General features: G+C 44.4%; 1 protein-coding gene across 1 annotated transcript in view; it reads left to right on the forward strand.

Moving 5' to 3' along the window:
• Positions 1-20,006, forward strand: part of Sbspon (somatomedin B and thrombospondin, type 1 domain containing) — a 30,466-nt gene extending 10,460 nt beyond the window's left edge. The window contains 4 exon segments of the mRNA NM_001399482.1: positions 1,240-1,434; positions 12,089-12,179; positions 13,785-13,961; positions 19,322-20,006. Of these exon segments, the coding sequence (NP_001386411.1) occupies positions 1,240-1,434; positions 12,089-12,179; positions 13,785-13,961; positions 19,322-19,439 (581 nt within the window). The 3' untranslated portion in view covers positions 19,440-20,006.
• Positions 20,007-21,425: the final 1,419 nt, after the last annotated feature.

The raw sequence follows: 21,425 nt of genomic DNA on the forward strand, positions 1-21,425 counted from the left end.
GCCACTGGAATTGATTTTTATGCAGAGTGAGAGATAAGGATCCAATTTCATTTTTCTATTTGTAGATATCCAAATGCCCCAGAATCATTTGAAGAGCAAAATAATGGAAAAGCATTCAGATTTTATATGATGGCCGGCAGGGTCGGGTCTGAGCCCATGCAGGCTGTGTAGATTCATCCAGTACTAGCTGCCCTTACCAGAGCTAGTTGACTTTGCAGGGAAGGTTATGGGGTGGGTCCCAGTGAACAGACACATTGCGGCTTCTTTACCCAACAATAATCCTTCTGTTTACCCAGCCAGAGTCCCCCTGTTTAGGGCGTGGTCACCAGCACTGCCTGCTTAGGTGAATGGGGGCTCTGGGACCTTGACAGCTCTCCGTTCTCCAGTGTGTACTTCTGTTTCCTTTGTCAACAGTCAGGTGGCTGTAGTTCCATGGACGTCTGCAGGTCTGCAGGGACCTTGTATTGCACAGACCTGTGTGTCCAGTTAGTCTTTGTTGAGTCACACGTCTCATCACTACATTTTCTACAGGGATTGATCAGGAAGTGTGGGGTTACTGATGGATAAGGTGCACTTTTGTTTTCTCATAATTATTTTCTCTGTTTCCTACAGTGAATGTATATTACTGTTAGTAGTGTTCTGGGAAGGGAGGAAGAAAGGCCGTCTGCCAGGTGTTAGAAGAAATCACTCCCAATGTTCTGTAGCCAGATGACTGCGGCTGTTAACAATTTTATATTCCAAAATGGCTATAAGTTCTGCCTACAGGAAATGCTCAGTGTTTAAGAAAGTCGGTTTACCAGTGACAAATTTGAACATTATACACTTGTACACGTGTATTGAACTAGCATACCCTTTTCTATAAATATGTACATGTGAAAATACAATCTGGAAAGAAATCGTGTTAAAAATTAGTGGCTGGGCTAAAAGTTACTATAAGGGACCAAAAAAAAAAAAAAAAAAAAAAAAGTCAGCAGTATAAGGAAGTATACTGTAGAAATGTACCTGTGTCCCTGGCCAACCCTCAGCATCCCAGACCTCCGCAGAGGCACATGATTATCAGTTAACCATCAGGATGGGTGGAGTTCATATCTCTGAGACCTGCTGTGTTCCCAGATACAGGTCATGGCTAAGTTTACGAAGTTTACACAGCTACATTGATTCCACTGTTGGTGTGGGCAGGAACAACCCGGCAGGTTGGTTGGGTTTACTCCAGTGCGAGCATGTTGTTCTATTTTCCAGCTCGCCCTTGCTTTGTGGGAGAATGGAGTCCCTGGAGTGGCTGCGCAGGTCAGTGCCAGCCCACCATGCGTGTGCGCAGGCGTTCGGTCCATCAGGAGCCACTGAATGGAGGGGCGCCCTGCCCACCCCTGGAAGAGAGAGCCGGCTGCCTGGAGTACTCCTCGTCACAAGGCCAGGATTGCGGGCACTCCTTTGGTACTGGTGTTCTCATGACTGCTGTCTTTGTTGCTTTTGATGACTTTATTGCCACTTCCTGAAAGGTCATGTGGTGCTCAGAGAAAGTTCCATGAAGTGCAGAGAATGAGATGGACTAATCTGCCCAAAGTAGATACGCAGTTCAGGAAATGCTTGTTAAGGGGATGGGTAGCCAGCTGCACAAACGCCTCTTTCCTTTGCTTCCCTCAGGGTTTTTGGTTTTCGTGATTGGTTTTAGGGCAATGGTCCTTTCAGTTTTGCATGGACGTAGTAGTAAACACGTGAGAATATTACCAGCTGACTGACCCTTTCTCCTCTTACTGGGCACTGAAATATATACTAGTTAAGAACTCCACTGCTGAGCAACACTCCAGCACTCACACGCATGCGTTCGGTTTTCCCTCCAGCACTCATCGGCACATGTCTTGGGCAATCACTCAAGCTAGGGACAGAGGAAGTTAGACGTTTCACACAAGAGAGCAGTCTCTAGCCAGGGTAACCTTTTCACTGTCTTGGTGGTTTTCTTAATCCCACAGGGTGAGATTACTATCTCGATTTTTGATCCAATTTTGAGGCAAGCCTTATTAAATACTGGCCAGGATGATGGTCACTGGGCAGATCCATACCCAGGATTCCCGAGAATGGCCCCGAATTACATTAGTCAGGTGTTTATAAAGGCAAACCCCACAAGGTTGTATACTTCCTGTATCTGCCATGGACGTGTGATCAAATACATCCTGTGCAGTTGGGGAACCAGTCTTGTTGACAGAATTGAAAACTCGTAGCTTTTTATCGCACATGCATGACAACTCCAGCATTCTAGGAGGTCGTCTGTCCTTGGGGGAAGTGAGGTTTACAGGGTAGAAGAGGTTTTATTTTGTAGATCTCTCGAGCACAGTAATTAAGACTTAAAGCATAACTTCAGCCTCATAATTTCCGATTAAACAGGACTTTTAATTTATTCATTCACAAACATGAAAAATAAAAGAAAACTGATTCATTTCTAAACTATGATAAAATGATCTTTTGAAGCACTCACCTCTCCTTTCAGGCTGACTGGACTGGGGCTGACCTGGTCAGGTTTGTGAGTCAGCTGAAAAGGTTATGTTGTCTGAGCGCAGGGGCAGTCACGTGTACGCAAAGCTACTCCAGGGCAGAGAGATCATTAAATCAAGGAGTTCAAGGCCACCCTGAACAAAGTCATCAGAGCCCGTCTCAGCAAACAACCAACCAACCAAACACATACACAGTCAAAAAGAAAGAAAAGGAGAAATGGATATGGTGTGGAGTAGTTGGTGAAGTGGTCAGAGAAGCTGGTTCACTAACCCACCAGAAACTGTGTCTTATGAGGAGATGAACAGAGGCTGGCTCCGGTGCTGCTCTGGACTGAATTCAGTGTGGCAAAGCATTGGCTTTCCTGGTAGAAAACACCATATGTTTTGTATAAACCTGGAAATTTTTACATCAATGTGATCTTTATCAAACAATTTCATTCTTTTTTCCCCACATACATGTATTTATTTGCTGAATGTCAATTTGGCGCCAGACATGGGCTGTATGGTGGGTTACCATTGGGAGGAATGTTAATGTGAGACCCAAAGTTCTGAATACTGCAGTTTAGTGGGACGGTACATAAACATCTTATAATCCCAGGAAATTAATCTAGAAATTTTAACTGCGTTAATTTGTACAACTGAGGCAAACAAATCACTCATCCAAGGAGCCGTAAGCAGGAATAATACTGACTCCTTTTCGTCTTGAGGGACAGGAGTTATTTTTTTGGAGATGAGGCCAAGAACCCCTAGCCACCTAAAGAAAGGCCAGCTTGCTTAAACCTGATGATCAGTTGTACACAGGTGGAGGGACTGATTAAAGCCCACGTAGGCCCACGAGAGACAAACCTGAACTGCCGGTGCTTGAGCAGGGTATGTGGAAGGGAACGCCTCACGGCATGGCAGCCGGGGGTCTACGAGGTAAAGTCCTCTCTCATCAGTGGATATTGGGTGTGGTGCCACAGCTGGGCAAGTGAGCCCTAAATGCTAAAAAGTTGCTTTTGATTGTTAGAGGTGTATATATTCATGTGTATATGTGTGCATACATGTGGAGGTCAAAGGACAGCCTCCATGTCATTCCTCAGGCACCATTTCCCTCATTCTTTCACTAAGATCTCTTACTGACCTGGAACTGAGCAATTAAACTAGGTTGGCTGGTCAGAGCCCCAGGGATCTGCTTCTCTATGCTTCTCTCAAGCTACTAGTATACCAAGCACAGAGTCCCCCTCCCCCATGTCTGGCGGGTTTTATGTGGTTTCTGGGGATCAAACTCGAGTCCTCAAGCACTTTACTGACTGAATTGCTCTTCAAGCCCTTGTTTGGCTATTTAAAAAACTGAATGTGGAAAATTTGGGGGTTGGTGCCAGCAAGCTTCTGAACTAGAGAGAACTCTATTTTTGGATTCCTGTCTTTTTCCGAAGAGCCTTGGAAAGGCACACTGAGGTGTTTTCTGCTGCAGGGACCATTGTAATCAGACCAGGAATTGTAAAGGGTCACAGTGGACGGCTTTGGTGGAGGCCTGGCATTGATTCGGTGGTCACATCAAGCTTAGGGGGAAATCATTATGCAGCTCCAAAGGGACCATTCACAGAAGCCATTATAGGGCATAGTTCATTCTCAGTCCAGGCCCTCAGCAGAAACACAACACAGCAGGCCCAGCAAGATGGCTGTTGTATGGTTTCTGGTGGCTCTAGTCCTAGAGTCTACCTAGCAAGAAGAGCATCTATTCTCTTCATTCACAGTATTTGGGTGCTGGAAGGGTTTCTTCAACACCCAGGCCATTGTACTTCCCAGTCTTGAGTCTCTACTTATACCCAGGGGATAGTGTGCCCCAGGAGAATCTGGTTCATGCAGAGCCCCGGATGTCTCTCTTCTGCCTAGAGGTGCTCACTTCTTGTCCAGCAGCTCCAGATCGGCCTCCTAACTCCTCTTCCACATGGTCCCAAATCTCTGCCTCACAGCTCCTGCCAACACACCCCACTGAGGATTTGATGTGACAGTCTTTCTCTCTTGCTTCCTAAAGCTGCTAGTGGCCTTGGCTTACACTGGTGTAGACTCTGCGTTCACACTCCCTACAGGCATAAGGAATAACCTCCTAGTTTGCAAAGAAGAGGTACATCTCCAGTTTTAGTCCTGACTTGTCCCCAAGCTGGCTGGGGAGCAGAGTGTCCATTGAATATTGCACTGAGATCCTGAACCAGGAGTGTCTGAGCCACTTAGAAATTCATCAGAAATATAATTCTGGGGCCTGGCCCAGACCCATGACATCAGAATACCTGAGGTAGGTTCAGAATTTTGTCTGAATTGTAATGAACTTTTCTGGATTGACCAATGGTCACTAGAGTTTCAGAATATCCCAAACATGGCCATGCACTTCTGCCTGTGTCATGGCTGGCAAAAGTTCCCAAAGTGGATCTTCTTTTGTAATAATAATATGAACAAAAGGGAATTTGTTTACTGTACCAGAGAACCTTTCAGAACTAATGATTGAGTCAAGTCCACTCTGCAAAGAAGGATGTAGAATATGCAGGGTTTCCCCACCTTGTTTAATTAGACAAACTTTCCCTACCCCAGAAGCAACTCAGTAAAATCACTGGTGTTTGTAAATATGTGATAAAGGTGAACAATTAGAGGAAGAGGTAAGTGATAGGCAGAACATCCGCCTTGTTAGATTCTTCAGTGCCTGTTTCATACAAGGTCCTGCTCATTCAGACTCTGCGAGCTTAGGTAGAAGTCCGAGCTAAGGAGCACATTGTTCTCCTCCATCAGGGCAGATCCTCCTCTTCAGTTAAACACACACCCTCAGAAAGGATGACAATGGAAAGTGTCAGGGAGGAAGGGGACACCTGCCCAGCAAGTCAGAGCAACACAATCGAACCTGGTGATCAGTGGGGAGACACATGACATGGCCCAGTCACATATTCATCTAACACTTGCTTCCTGCTTCCTGCCATGACTGTTTAAGATTTTAGAGATCCAGGCTGGAGAGATGGCTCAGTGGTTAAGAGCACCGACTGCTCTTCCAGAGGTCCTGAGTTCAAATCCCAGCAACTACATGGTGGCTCATAACTATCTGTAATGAGATCTGATGCCCTCTTCTGGTGTCTGAAGACAGCTACAGCATACTTATATATAATGAATATGTCTTTAAAAAAAAAAGATTTAGAGATTCGAACCCAGACAGCAAGTGTATCACAGCTGCTATAGCTCAGGTTCATGAGCACTGTGCTAGGGAGATTCTCGGGCTGGAGGTCACTTGTCACTTGCTGGAACCCACACAGTAGAAGGGAGGCAAACAACTCCTGCAAGTTCTCCTTTAACCTCTACACACTCCCTCTGGCATGCACCAAGCGCTACCCCCAATTTTAAAAGTGGTGTGTGTGTGTGTGTGTGTGTGTGTGTGTGTGTGTGTGTGTGCATTTGTTCTGCCCTGTGGTGACATATGAACCTCCACCACAGTTCCTGTTCATGGAGCATGAGCACAAGCATAGTTACACTTCGCTTTTGAATGGCACAGATAGCTTTTGTTTGCTTGCTTGTTTTTTTGTTTGTTTGTTTGTTTGTTTGTTTGTTTTTGAAACAAGATCATGATCATGTAGCCCAGGCTGAGCTCAAACTTTCTATGTACCTGTTAATGACCTTGGACTTCTGATCCTTCTGTCATCCCCTCCCAAGTGCTGGGATTACAGACTGTTGTCACCTGCAGATATGCGCATGCCTTGTTCAGAGAGCTCTCATAAGCATTCAGTTTTCAAAGAAATCATCCCGATGGCTGCTGGAATAAATCGCCAAAAACTCACTGGCTTAATATGACACATATATTTTCTTATGGTCCTGTAGGACATAATTTAGCAGGTCTACGTGGATTAAAGCTAGTGGGTCAGAAAGGGCCTATCCCTTCCTGAAGGCTCTTTGGGAAAACGATTCAAGCCTGTTCATGAGTGAGAGAGGATCCTGGTGCACAGGGGCAGAAAGCACAGTGGGTGTATCTCCAGTTCCATGGGAGTAGAAGTTGTAAATGACGAATGGACCTTGTGGATTTAGCCAAGGAGAACCCTAAGTGTGATGTTGTACATATAGCCTGGGTTCTTCTTACCACTTATAGTAAATCAGAAGTGAAAAGAGATACAGAATGAGAAGAAAATATTTAATCTTAATGGAATCAGGATTACAGATTGGTAAGTTCTCAGTTTATGGAAGACGGCAGCACAGCGGTGATGATATGCTCTTAGGAAAAACACAGGTTCTAGGAAAAACACCAAGGTTATGGCTGTAAAGTCGCTTAACATCTCCAAAAGCTAAGGTGCCACTGATTTAGTGACCTAGACAATTCAATATCTTACCATTCTGGAGGTCAGGAATTGGACACAGGTTTCACTAGGTTGAGGTATCAGTGGGGCTTCATTCCTTCCTGGGACGTGGAGGGCCAGTCTCTTTTAGACATTTTTTCCTTGCTGACGTTTGTGGGCCTAGCCTTTAATGGCTAACCATCTCTCCAGCTCCTTTCTTCATCGTGCAGACTAACTACATTCCTTGTCTCATGGTCCCGTCCATCCGCACAGCATCTGCCTGTACCTTTTTTCTGAAATCACATCCCCCTCCCGGCAGATATTTTAAGAGTCCCTAGTGATTGCCCGGGATCCATCTAGAAGATGGAGAGCCTTCCTATTTCAAACTCAACTGAGGAGAAACGCGAGTTCCATCTGCATGTGGAGTCTCTCTTTGCCACATACCACTGTGTTCACTCTGGAGACTGGGACTTGGACATCTCGAGGGCATGGTGTGCCTCAGTCCTGAAGCTTGGCTTACACAGGGAGACACTGTAGAGTTCTGGAAGGCAATTGGTTGTTCGTGGCTATCAGGACTAAAACTTACACCCCGTGGGTTCAAATCCTGTGCTGCTTCCTTTTCATATTGTCATCATCAAAATTAGGACTACAGAGCTGGTGACCAAGTCAAAATATAAAAGTCCCATGAAGCCCGTGAACACGACTACTCTTTTCTAATGAGTTTTTCTCATTAAACTTAAGGGATATAATTATATTCTATCTGAAAAAAAAAACATAAAAGGCCAAACTGCTGCACATTGCTAAGGTTTATGTGCATTTTTTCTTCCCACAAAAGGCCAATGTGCATTAGCAATAAACTATGTTTCCAGGTTGGGGTTATTTGCCAAGTCCCCCCTCTATTCTTTTCGGTATTGTATGTATAGAACAGAGGTCCTAAGCCTGCTTTTGTGGCATGCCCTGTGTCAGAGGCTTATGAAATTCTCAAAGCAAACTTCATTTACTTTCATGTTCAGAGGAAATATGTGCGGTGCTGTGCTTTTTTTTTAAAGTGAAACTTGTAAAAGTGAACAATGATAGGTTCATAGGTTGCCAGAAAGTTGGCAAATGGCCTCTGAGCAAAGACAATATTACATCTGAACAGGGCTGCCACCAAGGGACAAGGAAGGGGCAGTCATTTATGGGGACAGTGTCCTGAAGCACAGCCTACAGAAGCAGAGGCAGGCTGAAGGCAAATGTAACTTTTAAATTATTTATGACCCTCAAGGTATGAAAATTAAACTTGTGGATTATTATTGAAGAGTGGCTTTGGTTCAAAGTGCTGCAGGCCATCTGGCCCTGAGTCTGCACTGAAGACTCAGGGGAGGGATATCCTGGATCCAAACCCTGCAGCCCCTGGGGTGGGAGCAGCCAGGTTCCTCAGGAATGCTTTTCTTTTAAGATGTGTCATAAGGCAGGGGCGTTAAGGCTCAGGCAAGAGGATTTGGACTTGAAAACCAGCCTGGGCCACAAAGAAAGAAAGAAATAACAACAACGATAAACACTATAACACACACTATCAACACAGAAACTAAAGACTCCTACAGTCCAGACTGGGCATGAACCTCTGATTCTCATACATCTACTCCTGAGTGATAGGACCACGTGTGTGTGTTCGTGCGTGTGTGTGTGTGTGTGTGTGTGTGTGTGTGCATGTGTGTGTTTGTGTGTGTGTGTCTGTGTGTGTGTTTGTGTGTGTGTGTCTGTGTGTGTGTGTTTGTGTGTGTGTCTGTGTGTTTGTGTGTGTCTGTGTGTGTGTGTCTGTGTGTGTGTGCGCGTGCGTGTGTTTGTGTGTGTGTGTGTGTCTGTGTGTGTGTGTGTGTGTCTGTGTGTCTGTGTGTCTGTGTGTCTGTGTGCATGTTGTTGCTGTTGTTTTCCAGTGCTAGGGATAGACTCGGGGCTTCATGCTGAAGAAAGTTTTACTGACTGAACTACATTCTCAGCCCCCGGACAGTGAAGTCTGAAGACCGGAAGGTGAAAACCGAACATGGTGCATGTGCTTATGATGCCAGTGTGGAAGTGTTGATAAGCTGGACTCGAGTGATCTCTAGAGGTTAGAGGCTACAGTGACCAGACAGTCTTACTAGAGACCTTGTCTCCTAAAACAAAGCAGGAGGCTGTCGAGGACTGACATCTCATGTTGGTCCTGACCGCCTTGTGTCTGAGCACACACATACACATCTGGTCTCGGCTTGGTGAAAACTGCATAGACCTTCCCATTTGGAAAGGTCAGTGTCTTCTGGGCGCACACATTTTCTTGTAGCCACTGGCCCCATCACTGGTGCTGCCGCCCCAGCCAGAACCAAAGCCAAGAAAAGGTCTAAGGAGTCAGATAAAGGATTTGGACTCTTGACTAATCCTCTCCAAACGCTCAACTCTGCTGCTTTTGTCTAAGAAACATGTAAATAAAGGGCTAGTCCTGTTTAAAACAGAAAGAGAGGAAGGAAGGAAGGAAGGAAGGAAGGAAGGAAGGAAGGAAGGAAGGAAGGAAGAAGAGAGGAAGAAAGGAGAAAAATAACAAAAACCCACAAAGCAAAACAAAAGAAAATCTGAAAGAGAATTTAGGCTGCCTTCTTGAGGCAATCAGGTGCCAGGAAAGTCAGCATATAGTCTGAAGCCTTTTGTCCTTTTTAAACTAGCACCCTCACACCACTTTGCTCTTGGTAATTATTTTAGCATTTCAAAACCAGCCTTAGCCTGTCTACCCTTATCTAGATTGTCCAGTTCCTGAAGCAAAAGGTAGGAGAGGCTGTTGAGTCACTCACAGGCTCTGCCATACAATCTGTAGATTCACCCAAGTAGGACTGGAAATATTTGAGATAAAATTGTCTATACTGAACATATGCAGCCATATGGGGTGTGTGTGTGTGTGTGTGTGTGTGTGTGTGTGTGTGTGTGTGTGTGTGTACAGAGATTAGAGGTTGGCACTGGGTGTTTTCCCAGTCTCTCTCCACCTTATCTTTTGAGAAATGCTGCCTCATTGAGCCTGGAGTTAGCTCACTGGCTCAGCTGGACTCTCCCGAGTGCTAGGATTCTACAGGAACTGCTGCCGTGCCTGTGTTTTCTTTTTTAATGTGGCTGCTAGGCACGGAACTCAGGTCCGCACACTGCAGCAGCAAGCACATTACCTCCTGAGCCACCTCCCTGCCCGGACTCTTTCCCCCAAGATTGTTTCTAAACCAGGACTTCTTAACTTTTTCCTCCGGTGACTCCTTTTCACCCTCCAAATTTTTATTTCATCCCAAGTATATATGATAGGTAAATAAATAAAATGTTTACTGATAATAAACCCTGATGAAAGTTATTTTAAAACAATGCTTTTTTAATATAATTTTGCCACTTATTAAAGATAAAAGCAGATATGCACACTAATGAAGTAGATGTGATTATTTATTTTCTCATAAAAATTAAGTCCTGATTGAATATTTAATATACAGGACACACAAAAAAACTTTGATATTTTTCAGAGTTGATTTTGATTTTATAATTTTATAGTTGATTAATGTTGAACACACTGTTCACATAAAAATGCAGTACCAAATAGCAGAAGGATGTTTAAGGTCACTTCAGAAATTGTTGGAAAATTTGTCCTAATTTCAAGTTAAAATAACTGAATGGCCTTTTAAAAAAAAAAAAAAAAAGGAAATTCAAGTCAGCTACGAGAACAGCAGTCTTTAAATTCAAGCATTCTAACACTACACTATACGAAGAAAAAGAGTTAATACTTTTTTGACATCAAATCTTTATATTTATATTATATTTCAGTAAGAGGAAAAAACTTTGCATCTACATTAAAAACACTAAAAACCTTAATATACCATAGCCTCAAACAGTGGCTGATCCAGCGCTTCTTGGTGTGATGACAAATTCAGTGCCAAGCATACATTTTCAGGATCCAGGCCATGGTGAGGTCATGTGACGCATGTCGGCACATATTGCCAGAAACAGCTCCCATTCACTGTAAGTCTAACCTTGAGTTACTTTTTGGTCATCGCACATCCAAACACCTTTTGTTCTTGCCAAATTTTCACAACCTTCACATTCAATTCTAGGGAATCCTATCTGGGACTTCAATCCACAGTTTAGGAAGCTAAAAAGTAACAGCGATTTGTGCTGCATTGGGTATTTTAAGTATTTTGAATTTGAGTTAAAACATATGGGTGGAGTTGGGGTGTAACCCAGTGGTAAAATATGTGATTAACGTGTGTGATGTCTTAAATATGATCCCGGCACTTAAAAAGTGTAACAGGGGAGGTATTTAAGTGTATTTTATTTAAGGACTTAGTACACCCAAGGGTTCTGGTATGTTTTAGAGGTCCTAAAACTAACAGCCTCAGACACCAAGAGAACAGTGCATAAAGCAGACCAGAGGATGTAGGACCTGTGTGTCTTGGTAGAGACCCCACATCTTCACTCCATTTCTCAATGGCCCATCACTCATGGTACAACCATGTATTATTGAGTGTATTAGAGTACTAGGGGTACAGTGATCACCATGAAGTCAAGCGGCTTATCGAGAGATACTTCAGCAGACTTACGACTGAACAGAGATGAACAGATAGATAAAGGAAGGGATCAGAGGAAGTACCCCTGGCTGCTTACTTTCCTTTGAACGGGATAAGGAAAGGGACCATAGGAATCTTCCTTTCCCCAGGGTTGTTGGGACAGGCAGTGGTAGCTGGTGCTGGGCAGCCACACTAGGCATTGTGCCCGACCGGGACGGTGGTGGAGCAAAGCTTCCAGGCTCTGACTCCCAAGAGGTTTGGAAATGCCCGCAGTGTTTTCTCTCCTTGCTTCTTCTGGTCTTCCTCATTTCCTCGGCTTTTTTCTCCCCCTTCCCCCTTTCTTCTGCTCTCTCTTGTGTCTGTTCTTGAGCTTTGTTTACGCTGCCTTTTCACCTCTTCTCTATTTCTTCTTCCTTCACTTTCTCAGGCTGTAGTCTCCACCACTGTTTGCTTTGCCTTGCCCCTCTCCCTTTTATATCTGCAGGCTTTTCTTTTTGGCCCCTCCCCTTCTTGGGCCCGCCCCTTCCTTTACATGTTCATGCCCAGAGGCCAATGTGCTCCCCAGAGACCTTCTGCTCCCTCCAGAGCTATCTAGATGCATATAAATACTGAGTGAGCTTGTCAGAAGATGCTGCAGCAGTCTCATTTGATACAGTGCCACTGAAATCTTTGGCTCTGGAAGTAGAGACCTCAGACAGGCAGAGAACAGAGTTTGGGAAACCTTATCGAGTATTTTGGCTGGACAAATACAATGTGATTCTTTCTTTTCTAGTTCCTGCCTTCATAACTAGCTCTGCCTTCAACAAGAAGAGGATAGTACAAGCTGTATCTCCACAGTGGCCTACACATACTGAGGATGCTGGGTAATTTGTTGCCTTAAAATTACTGTTATGTTCTTCCTCTCCCTCCCTCTCCCTCCCTCCCCCTCCCTCCCTTGCGTTCTTCTTTCCCTCCTTCCCTCCCCCACCTCTGGTTTTCAGAGACAGGGTTTCCTTGCTTTGCCCTGGCTTTCCTGTAACTCATTCTGTAGTGAGTGGCTTGGAACTGAGAGGTTCACCTGCCTCTGCCTCCAGAGTGCTGGGACTAAAGGCGGGGCCACCATGCCTGGTTTTCCTGGTCTTTCTTTTTTTTTTTTTTTTTTAAAAGATTTATTCATTTATTATATGTAAGTACACTGTAGCTGTCTTCAGAAGAGGGCATCAGATCTCTTTACAGATGGTTGTGAGCCACCATGTGGTTGCTGGGAATTGAACTCTTTCCTGGTCTTTCAGAAAGAGTGAATTTGTTCTGACTTTGTTTTCTCATGCTTGCCCATTGACTTTGGGTGAAACATGAGTCCACCGTGAATTTGGAGAGTACTTTTCTTCCTGGTTTTATGCTGCTGTAGTTATGAAGTGTTATGCATTGGCGCTCCCCTGAGAGTCTTTTCAGACAGGCAAAATTGTCCAGCTGTTCTGGAACCCAATATGCAGGCCAGGCTGGCCTTGAACACACACAGAGATCCATTCACCTCTGCCTCCTGAATGCTGGGATTACAGGAATGCACCAGCACACCCAGCAGTTTCGGAGTCTTCCTAAACTCTTTTGAGAATTTGAAAGTTGCACACACACGTTCGTTCTGAGGCTTCCCACTGGCGCGTCGTGCACCAGCTGGAAGGCACCAGCTGGAAGGCACCAGCTGGAAGGCACCAGCTGGAAGGCACCAGCTGGAAGGCACCAGCTGGAAGGCACCTCCATCCTCACCTGGCCACGCTTCTTCCATCAGGGACCTAACAACCACGTGACCAGCTCCCAGGCTGCCTACTGGTGATTTTCATTAATAGATTTTTTTTAAAGATTTATTTATTATATATGAGTACACTGTCTTCAGACACACCAGAAGAGGGTGTCAGATCTCATTACAGATGGTTGTGAGCCACCATGTGGTTGCTGGGAATTGAACTCAGGACCTCTGGAAGAGCAGTCAGTGCTCTTAACCAGTCAGCCATCTCTCCAGCCCATTAATAGATACTTTTATTCTCAAAAATTATAATATTTAGTTGAAAAGGTCATGACATACTTGTAATCCTAGAATTTGGAGTGGGGTGGAGTTAAGAGGATCAGGAGGAGTTCAGGGCCAGCTACACTGCTGAGTTTGAGGCTAATTTGAATCATGTGAGCCCTGACCTCAATTTCATGTATGTATGTATGTATGTATGTATGTATGTATGTATGTATGCGTATATGTATGTATCCATGCATGCATGCATACACACATGTTGGGCACTGTGACACATTTGTAATGCCAGCACTTAGACTAAGGCAAGAGAATTGCCACAAGGTAAGCTTGAGCCGTAGAGAAGCCTTGCCATAAAAGTAAGGAATGAGTGATATTTACTACGTGAGGGTGACGTGGCTCCTTAAGACTTCCTACAGTGTTGGGCCACTTCTGAGTACAGTAAGTGGCCTCTTGACTTCTTTTGCTACAGATACTGTATGGAGTTCAAGACTGAATCCTTGACTGCCCACTGTGCTCTGGACAGCCGTCCGCTGACTCGGTGGATGCAGTACCTCCGTGAGGGATACACAGTGTGTGTGGACTGCCAGCCTCCAGCTATGAACTCCGTGAGCCTGCGCTGCTCTGGAGATGGTCTGGACTCTGATGGGTAAGGAAGGACAACTGACCTAGCTTTCTGCTTACCCTGAGGATCTGCCCTTTTAGGTCGTAAAGAGCTGAGCAGTAGCTAGCACATCAATGCAGGTTGTGGGCAGCAAAGAGGACCTGTCCAGGAACTCAGATCCAGGGCTTTGGTTCTCACCTCGGGACTCAGAGGCTCTCTTGACCAGAAATACACAAACCAGCTTGGTTATTTGGGCTCATTTCAGATGCTCTCCAAAGACTATCGAAAATCTGATCACTCCAAAGGTACTATAGGACGCTTGATTCTGAATCTCTTGGGTTGGAGACTAAAGATGCTATGCGCTTGGCCCTAGAGAACCAGAGTTTTAGTACACTCTTAGGTTAGGACCTAAAAAAATTTTCTATAACATGTCAGAAAGCAGTTATTTTTGGTTTTTCATTCACTATACTCTTTTTCCTAACTACTAACTCTGACATTGGCCTTAATCAAAGCAGCTTCTGATAGTATTTAAACCTTGGCTTTGTTCTAACCAAACTTTATTTGCAAGCACCAAAATAAAAGTTCTGGATGGTATGATGGTTTGCATATGCTTGGCCCAGGAAGTGGCACTATTAGGAGGTGTGGCCCTGTTGGACTAGGTGTGTCACTGTGGGTGTGGGCTTTAAGACCCTCACCCTAGCTGCCTGGAAGCCAGTCTTCTTCTAGTGGCCTTCAGATGAAGATGTAGAACTCTCAACTCCCCCTGCACCATGTCTGCCTGGACGCTGCCATGCTCCCACCTTGCTGATACTGGACTGAATCTCTGAACCTATAGGCCAGTCCCAATTAAATGTTGTCCTTAAAAGAGTTGCCTTGGTCATGGTGTCTCTTCACGGCAGTAAAACCCTAAGACAGAAGTTGGTACTGTCTGGGGTATTGCCATGGTAGGTCTGACCATGCTTTTGTTTGGAAGACTGTGGATTTGGGAACTTTGAATTTGGAAAGCAGTGGAATGCTTTAAATGGGGCTTAAGAGACTATCCTAGTAGGAATATGGAAGATTTGGTTGCTGAGAGAGATTTGAACTATGAAGACCTGGCCCATGAGGTTTCAGTGGAGAATTTCAGTATGAGGACTAGAGACTGTTTTTGTGGGATTTTGGTGAAGAATGTTTGCCCTTGTATGAAAAGTTTAGTTGAGGCTAAGGTTAAGAGATTTGTATTAATTACATTGACAAAAGAAATCTCAAAAAAAAAAAAAAAACCCAACAAAACAAAACAAAACAAAACAAAACAAAAAAACCCCAGTAGAGACTTTGATCTCTGGTTAAGCATCACAAAGAGCATTTTGAACAAGCATAGCAAGTTTGGAAAGGAAAAATATAAAATATATAGTTTGAGTATTAAAGGGGCACCAGGAGGTAAAATGGAGCTGAATCCTGTGATCAAGGATATTAAATTGAATTAAGGGGGTAGTGACCTTGGGGCAAGATCCCACCCAGATAAGTTTAGGTCCAGGCATGGTAGCACAAGCCTTTAATCCCAGGAGGCAAAGCCAAACAGATCTCAGACCAGCCTGGGACAGAGCAAGTTCTAGCTGAAGAAAAACTTAAATACAGGCTTGGTGGACCACACCTTTAATCCCAGTGCTTAGGACACAGGTATGCAGATCTCTGAGTCCAAAGTCAGTCTACAGAGCAAGTTCCAGGACAGCCAAGCTTAGACAGTGAAGGAGTTGGAAAACAGAAAGCTGGTGATAATGATAATAGAACAAGGGGCCATGCTCCAGCCCCAGCAAGCAGCAGAACTTGGCATGGCTTTAGAGTCTAGAACAGAAGGAACTACTGGGACAATTGATGCTGGTTACCTGAAGCTAAGAGATTTGTGGTGATTAAGAAGAGACCAGCATCACTGAGGTGAAATCTTCTGGGAAGTGCTTTTTTTTTTTTTTTTTTTTGGTTCTTTTTTTCGGAGCTGGGGACCGAACCCAGGGCCTTGCGCTTCCTAGGTAAGCGCTCTACCACTGAGCTAAATCCCCAGCCCCTGGGAAGTGCTTTCTAAGGGCACAAAGAAGCTGTGTTCTAGAGATGGCCATGTTTGTACCTCGCACTTCAGCATTGGTTGGTAGTGTGTAAGAGTCACCCAGGTGGTACTGGTTTTGAAGGCATGAAGGGGTCATGAAGAACAGCTTGGCACTGTGAGAGGCCATGGAAGGCCATGATGAAGGTGAAGCCTCAGTTGCAGTTGATGGCCCAGGACTGAAGGAGATTCATGCAAAGGATTTGAGGCTTGGCACCATGAAGAGAGCCTATGAGAGGCTATTGGTGAGGCCTAGTTGTAGTGGAAGATCCCAGCGCATTGGGATGATCACCAAGAACAGCAGCAGCAGTGGAGGGGATCAGCCTGAGCTTAGAGTACTGCAGAGGGCAGAGTTGGAGAAGTGACACCAGTCCTTTGGAGGAGCCCAGAAGATCAGGTGTGGATCCCAGACATTGAAACAAGAAGCTGTAACACTGAAGCTGTCTTGGAGACCTCAAGATGTTCAAGATGCCAGAGCCGTGGGCTATCTGCTGGGAAAAGCTGCTAACAGAGTGGAATCAGACCAGGAGAAAGAAGTTTGTTGCAGTCAACAAAGATGAAAAAGGACTTGGAGATCTGAAGACCGCCTTGAAATCAGACGTGGAGATGCAGAGTTTGGAGTTTGCCCAGCTGGGTTCCTGTCTTGCTTTGGGAATTACAGTTAACTGATCCGATGAAACTTGGAAGAGACTTTGAACTTAGGACTCTTAACATTGTTGATACTGCTGTAGGCTATGGGAACACTTGAAGTTGGACTTAATGTGTTTTGCATTATGCTATGCTTAGGTATGGCCCCCATAGAATCATATTTGAACAAGCCTCTGGGGGACAGGGAGTGGAATCCGACATTTTGTATATGCCCAGCCAGGGAGTGGCACTCTTAGAAGGTGTGTCCTTGCTGGAGTAGGTGTGTCACTGTGTGTGTGACCCTCATCCTAGCTGCCTGGAAGCCAATCATCTAGCGGCCTTCAGATGAGGATGTAGGACTCTCAGCTCCTCCTGCACCATGCCTGCCTGGACGCTGCCATGCTCCTGCCTTGATGATACTGGACTGAACCTCTGGACCTGTGAGCCAGCCCCAATTAAATGCTGTCCTTAAAAGAATTGCCTTGATCGCAGTGTCTCTTCACAGCAGTAAAACCCTAACTAAAGACATGTGACTTTCACGTGTCATGAAATATTGTTCTTTGGATTTTTCTTTAACTCTTTGTTGCTATTTGATGCACCATCCTAGTCTATGTAAGGATAGCCTGGGTCTTACTACATAGGTCAGGGTACCCTGGAACTCAGGGCAAACCTCCAGAGTCAGCTTCATAAATACCACAGGCTACTACACCTGCCTTCTCTGATTCTTCAGAACATAGAAGTTTGGGCCAGAGAGCTGGCTCAGCAGTTAAGAGCATACGCTGCCTTGGCAGAGGACCCAGGTTCACTTCTCAGCACCCAGGTCTGGTAGCTCACAACTACTGCTATCTCGTTCTGGCTTTTTTGCGTTCCTAAACAGACAGACCCACACACATATTACATAATTAAAATCAATAAAATCTTACAAAAAAAAACAAAAAAAACAAAAAACCAAAACCCTATCATTCGTCCTTAACTCCCAAGTCCATTCAAAAAGAGGGGGCAGGCAAATAAGTGGCCACACTGTGCTAGCCCTGCCCAGGTGATTCATACCCAGTAATGTGTGAGGTGGGTGTCTGAGAGCAGAGTTGCTGTCACGGTGTTTCCTTGCAAGCCTCTCCCAGCCCTGCACTCACTTTTGGTTAGACCTACTAATGCTACTAATGCTAGCTAGAGGAACAGCTACCTGGAACAGCTTTGGACGAGGACCAATTTAGCCACACACACATAAAGGTTTCCAACATGTCAGGTGCAACTGGTAAAACCAGATTACAAGTAAAAGACTGGCCTTCCCAGTTAACCATTATTGCCATCGTGTTTTAATATTTAATAATTCCGTTCCTGTTATTAGTCACCTGTGCCTAGCCACCTCTATTGAGCTCACCATATGAGCAATAAAGTGGGCAAGGAATTCATATCAAACGAAACCTAATATTTGGATTTAATGTTTTTCTGAATACCTCATCTCTATTTTGACTTTAAATGAATTTATAATTCAATTTGTAGCCAATAAAGCAAGCACTTAAACCCTGGTTGCTATATGAATGACTTAATGAATAATATTTTTAATTCTCTGGCTTTGTTTCTATTTTTCATTATGAAATCAGAGAGTTGGAAATAGATGAAAGTGGTCTTCTGGTTAGACTCCTGACTTAACCCTGCACAAACCAGCACTGTAGAACCTATGTCCTCCTGAGAGAAACGGACGTGAAGGCTAGCAACAATGCTGAACAAGGATTCTTACACAGGGATCAATTTGTGACTTATATTGACAGAACCCAGGAAAAATAAGTCTTCTTCCTGACTATAAAGAAGGTGTGGGGGGCTAGAGATGTTCTTTAGTTAACAGCACTAGATACTCAAAGCACCCAGAGAACCTGGGTTTGATTCCCAGCACACACACAGCAGCTAACCCCAGTTCCAGGGGGATTCAATGCTCTCTTCTGGCCCCCACAGACATACATTTGGGCAAAATATTCATACATGTAAAATTTTAAAAAATGGATAAATAATTTAAAACAGACTTTTAATAAACTTTGAAACTGTGTCTATATTAGTTATGGTTCTATTGCTGTGATAAAATATCATGATCAAAAGCAACTTGCGAAGTAAGGCGTTTTTTAACCTTATTAAGTCAGTCACTTAGGGAGGCCAGGGCAGGAACCCTCAGGCAGGGACTGGAGCAGAGACCATGGAGGAATATAGCTTACTTGTTTTGACCCTTGGCTTGCTTAGCCTTTCTTACAGCACCCAGGACCATCAACTTAGGGAGGGTACCGCCCACCAGGAACTGACCCCTCTCCTCTCAAGCGTCAATCTTAAAAAATATACCACAGGCTGGCCCACTGACCCATCTGGTGGGATCTTTTTCTTAGTTGAGGCTCCCTCTTCCTGAATGGCTCTAGCTTGTGTCAGTTTTAACAACAGTGGTTAGGGAGAAGACTCAGCAGTTGAGAGCATGGGCTGCTCTTGCAGAGGACCTAGACTCAGTTCCTAGCAGCCACGTAGAGGCTAACCACCCAGCTCCAGGACCAAGCACCCTCTTTACCACATATGCATACAGTGTACTTACTGACGTGAGACGAAACAGTCATGCGCACACAGATTAAAGAGCACTAACTCTTGAATAAGTTCCATTCATGTAGAATAGAATGTCCTCTGGCTTGATTTTAGTAGAACCTACACTTCTCCAATATCGTTTCAGAAATCAGACTCTTCGCTGGCAAGCCATCGGGAATCCTCGATGCCAAGGAACCTGGAAAAAAGTGCGTCGGGCAGAGCAGTGCTCATGTCCAGATGTGCACCGATTCATTTTTATATAGAGCGCCTGGGAGCTACTTCGGAGCACGCATGTGAATGGGCTGAGTATCGACAAGATAAGTTCCAAGCTTCAGAGGCCTCCAAAAGCTGCACTAAGGACCAGGACACTTGCCATTGCTACACTTTGCCACCAAGAAAGAAAACTTGGGGATGGTTCTCAAGATAGACCACAGTCTCTTTGCTTTTATTTTTAATGAGTTAAGGACCCATAGTAAAAGCTCCTGTGACTTATAGATTTTGACCTTACATTTGGTCTGTACTAGAATCACTACCATGTGCTCCAGTTCTCTCTCTCTCTCTCTCTCCCTCCCTCCCTCCCGCTTTTAAAATTTAAAGACAGGTTCTCATTCTATAGCCTGGGGCTCACTATGCAGACATCTGCCTGCCTCTGCCTCCTGAATGTTGTGACTGAAGGTGTGTGCCACCATGCACTGCTATTCTGTGTCTATTGCTTTGGGTGGGGGGGCATGGCAAGACAGGGTTTCTTTGTGTAGCCTTTGCCATCCTGAAACTTGTTCAGTAGATCAGGCTGGCATCAAACTCAGAGATCTGCCTATTTCTGCCTCCCAACTGCTAGGATTCAGGACTACCAATACTTAAGAGCTTATTTCTCACTTAAAATAATACATATATGTGAGCTCTCACACATGAAGCTGCTGTGCTCTTTACTACCTTTGTAAGTTCTAGACTTATTTCCAGTAAATCATCGCAAATAATTTTCCACAAGGAAAGATGTTAAAATTTCAAAAGATGTTTTATAATGAAAAGCCAATACCCATGCTAAAAACATTTTTAAAGAAGAAAAAAAAAACTTTTTTGGTTAGCTGAAAAGATCAAATATCCATGCTAGATGAATAGGAATTCCTTAACAAGTTACGATTGTCCTGAAATTTTGGCATCAATGAACGAGCCAATTGCTTTAAGGATAAAAATTCTATCATCATCCATACCTACGATTTCCCAGCGTTTAGAGGCTGAAGACAATCTTTTAATGTCTGACTTCATGTTCAGGTAAAGGTTCTTACTAATTTTTTTCCTATAGCACATTGAGGCAGAGGCACAGAGGGTAGGAAACAGATTTTCCTGCAGATGTTATGATCTCTACATAGGCAACAACATATTAGCTTTGCCCTTGGCTGGCAGATAACTGTGTGGCTAAGAGGCATGGTGTGCTCATAGGCTTAGGACGGCAAGCTGTTTCTCAGGCATCTGCAGGCATCTGTCCAGCTCCTCATCTGGGACTCGACTTTGGTGAAGATTACCATGACCGTGCCCAAGACTACATTTTAGGCCTCAGCCTGGTTTTGTTTTGAAGCTGGTTTTAAATGAGGATATTTTCTTTGAAGAATTGAATCAATATTTAAGTGGTATAATACCTTTGGTGAGAATCGAATAACATAATTATTCACTAGGACAGCTAACTAAAATGCATATTTTTTGGTGCTGATCATGTAACAACCGATTGCCAACAACAAGTTTAAAGGGGCAGCAAGTGTCTCCTGATGGTATTTCTGATTATAGTTTCATTCAATTGCCAAAGGCATTTTCATGGAAAATCAATTTTAACAAAAACCTTTAAATTTGGGAGTTGGCTCGGCAGTTAAAAATGTGCTCATCACTCTTGCAGAGGACTGGAGTTTGGTTCTCAGCAGCCAGGGAGGATGGCTCACAATACCTGTAGCTCCAGGATGTTCGGTTTGCCACTCTGAAGCGTTAGTAAGCAGTTCAGTGTAAGGAAAGAGATATGCAACTTTTAGGTGAGAGATACAAGCTTCCTTCTCTTCCTTCCCTCGTCAATTACGTGGATAACATAGATGGGGGGGGGGGGGCAATCTCAACTCGGTGACTTTAAATGTATCTTTCCTCTTGCGACAAGTCCTGAGACAAGGTCTCATGTAACTCAAACTGTCCTCAAACCCACTATTTAGTTGAGGACAGACTCAAACTTCTGATTCCTCTGCCTCTGCCTCTGAGGTGCTAGGATTACA

The sequence above is a fragment of the Rattus norvegicus genome, chromosome 5 (assembly GCF_021556685.1).
Source record: "Rattus norvegicus strain SHRSP/BbbUtx chromosome 5, alternate assembly SHRSP_T2T, whole genome shotgun sequence".
NCBI classification, from domain to species: domain Eukaryota; kingdom Metazoa; phylum Chordata; class Mammalia; order Rodentia; family Muridae; genus Rattus; species Rattus norvegicus.